This window comes from Macadamia integrifolia, chromosome 12 (assembly GCF_013358625.1).
Source record: "Macadamia integrifolia cultivar HAES 741 chromosome 12, SCU_Mint_v3, whole genome shotgun sequence".
NCBI classification, from domain to species: domain Eukaryota; kingdom Viridiplantae; phylum Streptophyta; class Magnoliopsida; order Proteales; family Proteaceae; genus Macadamia; species Macadamia integrifolia.
Genome location: NC_056568.1, coordinates 11,691,874 through 11,704,170, shown reverse-complemented (window position 1 = coordinate 11,704,170; position 12,297 = coordinate 11,691,874). Strand labels below are relative to the sequence as shown.

The following is a 12,297-nucleotide window of genomic DNA, read 5'->3' as shown; positions in this document are numbered from 1 at the left end:
GGGTAACTTTATCTATTTTCAGTTCTTTGCTTAACAATGAAGAAAAATAGTTCATTTGGCCAGGGGGTTTGTTGTGAGAGAGAGAGAGAGAGAGAGAGAGAGAGAGAGAGGGAATTTGTTTTCTATGTAAATGCAGGACATGATAATAGGGTGCAGCATCGTGGTGGTGGTGGTAACTTTATGTACTATCAGCTCCTTGCTTAAACATCCTGGGAAAAGAAAGTTCATTTGTGTTGTGAGAGAGAGAGAGAACAGAATATGCCATAGCTACTACACAAGATTATTCTTTTAAGCATCTGATTGGCCATCAGTTCCTTACAACTGGCCAATCATATATTCCCATAATTAAAAAATCAAGTTTTCTGACTCAACTCATTGTCCTCAAAACCCAGTGACTCAGTCTAGTCATGTTTTTTTATTAATTTAAATGTATGATCATTATTATTGGCTTATTCTTGTCCAGGGGCTTAAACCATAAACTTGTTCATAGCTAGGGGATACAGTTGTCTACCATGTTCATATGACTGTCATATTATGTGCTCCATGTGATGTGATGTTAGTCAGCAAGGCACAAGTGTGAATAGATGTATGTATTGAACTGGATCATATCGGAATTTTACATACATTGCTATCAATGAATAAGGAAGAAGATTACTTTTAGTAGGTTGTGATTTGTCACCTTTTGTATTATATAATTTATATTAATAAAAGAAAACTCATTGAGGTAAATCGTTATCAAAGCAGCTCCTCCTCATTATGCCATGTGGAATGATTTGTTGATTATAATCATTAGATAAATACATGGGCTTGGATAGCCACATATCACATTTTATAGCCTAATTCAGTCAAATACCCTCCTATGTAGCCTATGTAGTGGCATGACCATAGTTAGCAAAAATGGGAAAGGTAGAAAAATGGAAACAGGCGGTATGGGCTTTAAACGTGTAGATTTCAAACAAACGAGACTAAAAAAATGTTAGTATACTCATATAAATTAAGGAATTATTATATGAATATTTGCATCTAGTGTTCAAAACAACTACAATATCTAACATTAATGCCTATACATCCCATGTCTCATAAGTTTTAAGACATATCATTGAATATCATCCAACACCAATTATAAATTCATACACCACACATGCCTATAGTCTTATTGAGCAATGTGACTAGGTTATGGTATTATTCATTGTTGTCAACATAGTTAACACACTCTCGAAGTGATATATATTCAGTTAGAGTTAGGAGTCATCACTTTAGAAATATCTTTTAGCAAATATATCAGCAAATATATCACTTTAGAAATATCTTTTAGGGTTAACTTCAAGTTGGTGAAAGAATCAGGTCGATCAGAGTTCGGGAGAGAGATATATGGTTAATTAAGTAGACATTATGTTAAAAAATCAAGTCTTAAAAAACGTCATAAAAAATGGAACATGTCTTAAACGTGTTTAGAATGGGAATGCTTGAAGTTTGCTGTTTTTTTAAGTATCTTTGGGAAGCTTATGGTAAAACGTGTTTTAAAGTGTTTGGAGAGTGAACATGACATGCATTCTCATGTATATCCAAGCCTGATTACGGCACTCCAATCATTGCACTTTGTCATAGTCTTCAATTCTTAATACTCTATTTTTCCCTAAAAAAAGTTCTTCATCCTCTATTTGGCAACAGGAAAATCTTAGTTTAAGATGAAATTCTACATGCAATTAGGGGAACTTGGTCTCTACCCATCCACATTACAGCTGCCATTATAAGGTTATTAAGGCACATTCTAAAAATTTTACTTTTAATAAAAATAAAGAAAAAGAACGCTGTCCGCCTATGCCTCTATGACCAGATATAAGTAGGCATAAAAAGACCACACGCGCTGTCCCCCACTGTCCATTGAAGGTGCCTCCGCATCCCATTGGATTGAACATTGGTGCATTAGCTACACCTTTTATGTCTGAGTGAAAGGGTCATTCTGCCTTTCAAGCTTTCCCTATAAAATACAATTAACATTAATATATTATTAATTATATTTTCTACCAAGGAAGCTTATATTGTACTCTTTCATAGTGAATTTTCCTATTTGCTGCCTAACAAACTATATTTGGGATGAAATTTTACAAGAGACACAGAAAGATTAATTAATCACTCTATTTGCACCCTATGCATATATTCTATTTGTACCAAACAAACCATTTGCACCAAAAAGGATTGTGGATATATTATCTTCATTCTCTTTTAATTATGTACCAAGTTTTAATCTAATCATGCTTTGATATCCTTCAAAATAAAAGTTTAACTTTTTAAAAAAGGTAATCGAGATTACAAAGAAAAGAATCCAATACATGGTAAGACATAAAAAATCCCAATTTATCCCTCAATTTAATGTCCTCTATTTGTATTGCTCAAAAACATGCTGTGAAGGAAACTTTAAAGCATTACCAAGATAAGCTCATCTTCACAAATTCATAGAGTTAACTAGCGATAACCAACTTAAAAAAAAAACCAACCAACCAACTAGGGAGGACCTACAACAATTGGTACTTCATTAAAATCAAGAAACGTATATCTACATTCTTCTTTTACCAATAAAAAAAAAAAAAAAAAAATATATATCTTACCTTCTACTCATAATTTCTTAAATATATGTTGGTCTACTTTGAAAATCCCCTAAATGCACAACCCTGCTAAACGCCTAAACCCATTTCATGAAAAAGCTAATGAGAATGCTTCATCATCCATTGGTCTCTATCACAGTCCAAACATGTAAGTCTTGCTAGGATTGCAATCAAACTTCCCATCTCCCCCAAATCCATATTTAGCATTGTAACCTTGATAATCATTCAAATTAAATTTCACATCTTTTATAAAATTGAGGCCCCTAAGTGAGGCCAGAGATACTATATTCCATTCACAATGGAACCCATTTGACTTGTGAGAGACATGGATTTCTCCCTCTTCTGAAAGCATCTTCTTGGCATTCTTGAAGAACAAGGTGACCAGCTTTTGGTGTCGACTGCATATGTAGAAAAAAAAAAATTAAATAAAACTAATTACAATAATATCCAAAAACCATTCCCTTCTAAAAATTTGTGTACATGTAACTTAGCTAGAAAATTAGAAAAATTGCTTCAGATTAGGTAGAGTTGTCATTTTATACGGAAGGGGAGAGAGACGCATGGGAGTGTTGGTGTAGGCCATGCTTTAGGACAGAGAACAATTCCCCTATAATGATATTCTAATTCTAACTGCAGACAACTAGGTAAGGTCAAGGAACCCATGATCTACAATTGTGGATCTAGACCTAGGATATAGAATTTTTGCTATTTAATTGATTTCCTATAGTTATAATTAAGAAATGAGTATATCTAGTAGATTTATGCAATCTAACTGATCAAGCCTTAATATCCAATCAATCTACCAATGCTGAGTTTGGATCTTGAGAATCTGGACCATTGACAATGATAGACATGATGGAAACTTCATAAATTTTTCTCCACATCAAATTTTACACTCATAGGACTATAGGAGTTGATATGTACCCCAAAGTTGGAGTATAATCAACACCCATGCATGAAACATGAAAATTAGACTTTCTAAATTGGAATCTTAGAATGATGCGTTAGGTGGGGAGTCACATGCATCTCTATCTCTTTCTTTCACAAGGTGGGGGAGTTACCAAAGTTATAATGTGTTATATTCCTTCATTCCAAACAAGTATTTACCTCATTTGAGACACCCGCGAATCGTTTTTAAAAAAACCAGCATAGGGGAAGTTAAAGACAATTCGATCAAATTTCATGCCCTTGAGAAGCTGATGGCCTGACATATTTGTTGCATCCACCCCATGAAAAACCATACATCCTCTGCTCTTCAAACCATTGATGTTAGATGTGGCATTGCTGTATTTTTCCTCTAAGAAACCTGAAATACAAACACCAATGTTACATTATAGTCACTACCATTTAGAGGGCTACTTGTCCTGTAAATGTAGTGATACCCCACAAGAAACCAATTCATAAGATGTGGAAAGGTAAGTCTAGCTACTTGGATCAGAATAAGACTGTGCTAACACAACCCAAGGGAGAAAAAAGATCTGATTAAACCTTCCAGGGACTAAAAGATACAAATAATAGACAAGGAAAATATGAAAAAACATTTCCAAACTTTTTGGTTGAGCTTCAACTTCCATAGTTTTCAAGGTAAGGTTGTGTAGTTCTCGCCCTCCGGACCTTGCACATGCTGGAGCCTTGTTCACCAGATATGCTCGAATCATATTTTAACCTCCAATGGTTATAGAACATTTTCTAATGCTGACATACCAATAGGAGGATGCAAATTTCATAGTCACTCCTCCTTAAAGACCATTACATGACATTGGCACCTAATAGAAATCTCATCCTCCCATAGATTTTTTTTCTTCCCAATTGGGTCAGATCAAATTCATAAAATAACATTCTTTTCGGATATAATTAGAAAGTATATGAGAGAAAAGAAGATTTTCTCATTCAAAATAATTGTTCCACAGAAAAGATTGTGTTTTACTGACCTTGCAGAGCCACCTAAAGAAATGTGTTTCTGTTATTGCTCTTGTTCAGAGTCTTCAGAGTTAAAGAGTACAAAATGATAACACATTTTCCCATAATTTTCTCTTGTTTCTTACAATAATGCAGATATGGGTTGTTTACTGGTTGCAAAACACATGAACTGAAAATGACTTAAAACCTCTTTTAATCAAGTTAGCTTTGTTTTTTATACTAACCAAAATGACTTAAAACCTCTTTTAATGAATGGCTTCCAATGAAATATTTATTCCATTTCATGGATGTTTTTTTCAGAAATAGAATGCACAAATGGAGATGGACTATTTCAAATTTCAATAAAACAACTCGATTTCAGCAGGTGATGTTCTGACAAAGCTGATAATTGTGGAGTTTACATCCACAGAAAAGGGACTAAAACCTCTAAAGAATCAGATTAGTGAAGTTTACATTAGTCAAGAAACAAGAGTAAAATGGGTTTTGTTCTATTCAAACTTTGAAGCGATTGATTCACGTTCTACAGAAACAGGGCAAAGAAACAGAGATGGGTTCTTCCAAATCTCAACAAAACAACCAAAATTAACTATTGATGATATATTACTCAGAAGTTAAACTTATACCTTTTGAATTGAGAGAAGTGGCTACCATGTTATTAGCAGAACCAAAGACCTTTGCCAAACAAGCAGAGAAAGAGAAATCTCCCTCCCCAACCAGCAGTATCTTGTGAGAACTGTAGTAGTGCTTAATTCTTCTTTCTTTTCGCTTGGCTCTTCTTTTCCTTCTCTTTGCTCCTGAACCATCTTTTGGAACTATGATCTCTGGGTCACCAGAGATAAGAGGAAATGGGTCTGCTACATCTTCTCTGACCTTCTCATCTTCTGAAACCCAGGGCTTTGGGTCAACAGAGACAAGAAGAAATGGCTCTAGATCTTCTCTGGCTCTTTCATATTCTGAAACCCTGGTCTTAGGGTCAACAGCGAGAAGAGGAAATGGTTCTGCATCTACTCTGACCTCAGCATCAGTTGCAGGTTTAGTCTTTTCTACAGCCCCAACACCACTGTCAACAATGATAGTTACCCATTCATCTTCTGAAACCCTGGTGTTTGGGTCACCAGAGACTAGAGGAAATGGCTGTGTTACATCTTCTCTGACCTGATCAGCATCAGTTATAACAATAACTACTGACCCTTCATCTTCTTCTGAAACTCTGGTCTTTCCATAACCAGAGGTAGGATGAATTGGCTTAACCTCTTCACAGTGATCATCAGGTGCGTGATAAACTTTCTGTTTTCTTCCAAATATGATGCTTATGACGTTGGATAGGACCTGACCCATTTCAAATAAGAAGCTTCTCAGGTTGAAAAGGATCTGAACCGGTAATCTTTTTTCCTCTTCTTTGATTTCTCAGACCAGAAAACACAGCGAGGAAGAGGAACTTAGTGAAACATTTATAGATGCCCATCGTCTACTAATGTGAAATAAACCATTGTGAGTAAGCTAAGGTCAATTGCTAACAATTAATCGGAAAGCGAGGAACACAATACGAGATAATAGTGTTGTGGTGGGGTAACTAGGGGTGTCAACCGGTCGGGCTAGTCCGGTTTCGGTCGGGTTTAATCGGGCTTGAAGACTTTCAAAGGCTGCACCATGTCCGTCCATTTAACTAATCGGGCTTAGTTATTGAGGGTATGGTACGCTTTATATTCGGTCGATCGGCCTCGGACTATAATCAGGCTATCTTAATCGGGCTTTCGTCGGGCCTTAACCGGGCTACAAACATGTTTAATGTTAAACGGATTTTATCCGGTTTTTAAACGGGCCCTCTTAAAAATGTGCTCTTATATTCCTGTCCACTCATACAAACCCAAAAAAATGATAATAAATCGATAAATGACACCAAATATAACCATTATTTAAAATGTGAACATGTCTTTACTTTTTAGTTTTTATCCTTCAATTCGGGGGTGGTAAAATAGGTATTCTACAATCATTAAAGGGTCAGGCAAGGCCGATGCACAATAGGCCGATCTCGGTTGGGCGCCCGACGGTCCAAATAGCAAAACTGAGACCGACCGTTTGTAAATGGGCCAGGCTCAAGCCTGACACGTTTAATAAATGGTCCGGGCCAGACCAGTCTATAAATGGTTGGTCTCGATCGGTTTAGTCGGGTCGGGCCACGAATTGACACCCCTAACCTTATCTACTTTCAGTTCTTTGCTTATTGCCGAAAAAAAAAAGTTCATTTGAGAGAGAGAGAGAGAGAGAGAGATTCATAATGTGTATGAGATGAGAATGGAGGTGGTGGCAGCTGTAATACACTAGTACATATATGATTCCGCTTCTCTCCAATTAATTAGGAACTCAACTAGTGATCAATGGATGGGAGGATTCTGGACATGCATCCAAATGCATGAGGTGAATGGATCAAGTTCACATATGAGAATGTTCTTGTACACTCTTGATCCATGGATACAAAATCTATTGAATGAAGAGAGAGAAAATTGATTTTATATCCACGGAGTAGGACTGTTCTCGTACATTCTTGTACGTGAACCTGATTCGCTTTCATACATGAGGGTATATCTCGAGTGCGGATTAAGTCCTCGTATGAGAATGCGGATTAAGTCCTCGTATGAGAATGATTCTCATATGAGACTGATCTCCACAGATGGAATCTACCCAATAAACAACTCTGTGGTGGATCATTCTCATACGAGAACCTGATCCACACTTCATAGCTCCAGGTTCTCTTTGGCCGGTGGAACATTAATTAGGCGTCCAATTAATTATAAATGATCTTTTTTCAGATATGATTCTACCTATTCAATTTTGGATTGGGATCCTCTCTATCGACTCTCCCTCTACCCTCCCATCTAGGTCTGCATACCTATATATATATATATATATAGATATATGATTGGAGGGTAGTTGAAGGGAAAATCATTGGAGAAGATGCGGAGTTCAAGATTGAAGTATTGAACAAAGGATTTTGCCAGAGGCCCTTCAACTTCAAATCAAAGGGGAGAGAGAGACAGCCGCGTATAATTGGAGTCTCCTAGCCGCGTATGATCCGAGTCCACCTATTCAACTTCAAGGTTGAAGAGGGCCCATTGCTCTCTTATATGCTTTGTTTTGCCTTTTGGGATACTTGTTGACTCAGGGTATTGGTCGTCGTTGGTAATTTCCTGTGGGGTTGGTTCGACACAAGATTCTGTCTTTAACCATAGATGATTGCCCCTCAGTTTCCTTCCTCACAACAGCCCAGTCATCCGTTCCTCAGGGCTCTCTCTCTCTCTCTCTCTCTCTCAACATTTTTTTGACTTAATTTCCTTACACCCATGGTGAATGACGAATCCCCTCACCATGGCAATCGGTACCATCAAAGTCGCTTGGATCGAGAGGGTCGATTTCGACTTTGTCAATAGGACAAGAGAGTGTAACAAAAGGATGAAAAAGGGCTAGGCTGGGTTAGTGGTTACATCACACATGGAGATTTTTCCTTCTCTATTGGGAAAGGAAACTTTTTTTTTTTTATTCTAATAAATCAAAAGAGATGAATTATTGGTTTTTTTTTTTACAAGAATTATGAAGTATTGTTTGGCAATGTTGACAACCTCTCCTTTGATTTCTTTTAGAAAGGAGGCATGAGAGAGACTTTTTATTTTTATTTTATTTTTCTAAAAGACCAGATTATTTTAGAAAAAGAAGAAGAAAAAAATTAAAAGGTAAAGAAGATGGCATATATCCAACCAAACTACAATAAAAAATGAGAAAAGTGAACCCTCACATGACCATCAATAAAAACTCACAAACGTTATATAATAAAAAGAAATCTAGGTCTTGATGATACATCTATAATAAACTTCTCGTTTAAATGGGAAAAAAGAGCCATCAGATGGATGATTCTAATTAAAAATTCAATAATAAATTTTGCTTCCCTCAAATAATGAATGATTTTTCACTCAATTGAATCAAATAAAGGCCCGAGTGAAATCCGTTGCTGCACCACGAACAAGGGATTACACATAGCTTGAACGACTAGACCACTAGAGTGAGGAAAAAAGAGCCATCAGATGGACGATTCTAATTAAAAATTCAATAATAAATTTTGCTTCCCTCAAATAATGAATGATTTTTCACTCAATTGAATCAAATAAAGGCCCGAGTGAAATCCGTTGCTGCACCACGAACAAGGGATTACACATAGCTTGAACGACTAGACCACTAGAGTGACCACTACTACGGAGAAAGATTTTTTAGTGGGAGGGAATAATAATAATTTTTGTATATTAATATTCTTAAAAACTGTTAAAAATTGTTATGGTTAAGTTGTCTTATCGCATGCAACATGTTAGACACAAACTCAAAACTTAGAAATAACCTCTTTTGTGAAGCAAGGGGTAAGACTACCTACACACTTATCCCTCCTAAACTTTATAGTGGCAGGAGTCGTGCACTTGGGTTGCCCTTTGTTTTTTAATTATTAATATTCTTAAAAATGAAACCAAATATAGCCAAATCATTCTTCCTTACACCATGAGCAGGTTGGTAGATGAGGTTCATTGATGACGAGGGTTTGGTTGTGACCACATGAAAGGGTCCCATAAAAGGTACCCTCTGTGAGAACTTATTTAATCCATTTTTCTATCCCATCATGATCTTGACTCATAAACCCGGGATTGGGACTAGGCCTAATGTTTGTTTTACTGACTCTTTCTTTTTTCTTACGAATTTTTTTTTAAAAGAACCCTTGCTTCTGGGTTTGGGCCCCAAATTTAATAATTTCTGTTTTATTTCTACATTATATGATAGGGAAGAGAAAAGGCTCTCTCTCCTAAACCCAAGGCGTACAATGGCACCTCAATTATTACTAAAAGACATTATTTATTCAAACTGACACATTGGCCGACACAGCCAATGGAAATGGGCACACGAATATTTTCAGCATGAGACAATGTTGTTTTTCCACACCTACAATATTTGGGCATAGGTATACATTAAGAGATAGCATTCTTTTCACACCAAACTGTTTCTAGAGATAAAGATAGCTAGTTAGAAGAGTAACGTTTTTCTATTATCATTTTTATTTTCTTAATCAGCCCCAAAAGACTTATATTGTAATATGCTAAGTTTGTCTTGGATTCATGATCCGTTTTGAAGATTGATCTACTCTGATATATTTTTGTGGTGACCTGAATAAGAAGTTTTTCTGAGATCTATGATGGAAGCAGAGGGTTGGGTCTGAAGTTCAGTACTGATCTCTTAAGGCGGTGCGAGGGCTACGCCCCGCAGTATGATTCGACTTGTCACTTGGAGGAGTATATAATATACTATCATCTTTCTTGAGTAAGTCATTATAATTTAAGAGTTTTTTCGAGCTAGGGTTTCAAGGTGAGTTTTCTCACAGCTGCTTGGGTGTAATCTCTCTTTTACATAATGAAACATGTTTTTCTTCGCCTGAGGACATAGCACACCACATCGGTGTGTGAACCTCGTTAAATCTCTGTGTTGTGTGGATCTGATTTTGTTTATTTTTCGTATTTATTGGTGTTTGCTCTAACATAATACTAAGATATATGGCAACCCAAATAAGATGGAATTGGGCCAGGATCGATCCAATCTCAATACAAATTAATCCAGATTGGATAGAAATACTCTTGGATTCATTTTATTTTTTTATCCATGACAATCTACCAATATGATATTGATTAAGAATCTGGATCTGTCAAGGCGAATACCAATCCTATCCGAATGATCCTGACCAATCCAATCCAATTCCTCAAACATGGGTGTTGGTCCTTGCCAATTGAGCTATCCCCTCAGGGGTCAAAATAACCAAATTAATTACTTTTAGATATGAATATTGGAAATAGATGCTGTGAAAGAAACCTTTTCAGCCTTACTATGATACAAAGATCTGATATGATAAACTCACGGAAGGTTTAGAGAGAGGACCTATAAGGTTTGGTATCACAACCCCATAACACTTAACGTAGCCTTCCACTTATATGCTGATCTTAGTCTGCTTCATCAAACATTGGTCCAAACATATTAAGTCTTGCTAGGATTGCAATTGAAGTAGAAATCTCCCCCCAAATCCATATTTAGGACTGTAACCTGGATAATCATTCAAATTAAACTTCACTGCTTTAATAAAATTGAGGCCACTGAGGCAAGAGATACTATATTCCATTCATAATGGAACTCTACAGATTTTGAGGAATATAGATTTCTCCCTCTTCAGAAAGCAGCTTCTTGGAATTCTTGAAGAACATGGTGACCAGCTTTTGGTGTCGATTGCTTATGTAAAGAAACAATGAAATGGAATTAGTTACAAAAAGCCAAAAATCTTTCTTTGACAAAAAAAATTTCAGCACATGTAAGTTACTAAGAAAATTGGAAATATAGTTTCAAACTAGGTCGGGTAAATTCATGAGGTGAGGCTGCATACATTTGCCCAAGTAGCAGGAGCCATGTGTATTAGTGATCTAGATGCACACCCGTGGACCCATACAAACACATCTGGATATCCAGAGAGAGATGGACTAGATCCAATTTGGGTGTTTGGCTTGTAGGAGCTTTTAGGATTTTTTTAATTTTAATTTTAGCTTAACATGCAATATTTTATTTTGTTAGCTTTAAGTAGAAGATAGCAATTATGACTTAGTTTGGTGTCCTTTCATATTAGATTTCTTTTACTATTTATGCCATGTAACCAATTGAAGTTAAAGAATGATATTCTCTCCCTGCAACTCTGAGTTCCATATCAGGTATTCTTTCGTTTCTCCAGTGGCCCTTCATCAACTAAGTTATTCTCTAATTGTATTCTTTTGATCAATGAGACTGCATGCCTTGATGAAACCCCTCATCCAACTTGCAATGAAAAGGGGTGTCTGTTTTATGTATAATGATATAACTAATAGGATTTCTTAATTGAAGACAACTGTATGCTGCAATCTAATTCAGGGCCAAATAGCCAATCAATCTATTTAGGCCGACTTTGGATCTTGAGATTCCGGAACATGCATTGAGAATCTATTCAGGTCTATGTTTGAATCAATTGACATGGATAGCTATGATGGGAATAACAAACATTTTTTTTTCTACATCCAATTCCACACTCAGTGGAGTTGATATATACACCAAAATTGGAGGATAATCAATATCCCATGCATGAAAAATTGAAAATTGGCTTATGGTTTTAGAATCTTAGGCTATGTTTGGTATATATTATAGGAATAGATTTTGAGTCTAGAATACATTTTGAAATCCACTTATTTTTTATTTATTATTTACAAAATGCGTTCTAGACTCAGAATCTATTCTGAAAATACATATCAAACAAAGCCTTGAAATGTTGCATTTAGTTACTTCCCCGGATAATTAGGTGAAGGAAAAGTGCAAGCACATTGAAATTTAATTTTGGGCTATTTGATTGCATTCCAAGAAATATAAAAGAGAAAAAAAAAGAGACCTTTTAATAATGGTTGTTATCCATCATTTTTTATCTTAACTATTATGTGGAAAAACAATAGAAAAGATAAAGTAATGCTGTTAGTTTTCTATCTTAATAATTACCTAGGAAAACACAAAAGAAAGGTTGTCACATCTCTCTCTCTCTCTCTCGCTCTCTCTCTCTCTCTCTGTGGAAAATAGCCATAATCACAATGAGTCAAAAAAAAAAAAAAAAAAAAAAAAAAATCATTGATTCTTACAAACTTTTGAAAAGAAAGCTTATCATATCTAAAGGTGTACCTAGTCCTGCGAG

At 35.9% G+C, this 12,297-nt stretch overlaps 1 protein-coding gene across 2 annotated transcripts in view; it reads right to left on the bottom strand.

Annotated features, from left to right (window-relative positions):
* The window catches only part of LOC122057439, a 37,376-nt gene that overhangs the window by 14,274 nt on the left and 10,805 nt on the right, over positions 1 to 12,297 (bottom strand). For both annotated transcript variants that reach the window (XM_042619545.1, XM_042619544.1), the window contains exon 2: positions 5,682 to 5,777. In XM_042619545.1, coding sequence (XP_042475479.1) covers positions 5,682 to 5,777 — 96 coding nt within the window. The remainder of the gene's footprint in view (positions 1 to 5,681; positions 5,778 to 12,297) is intronic.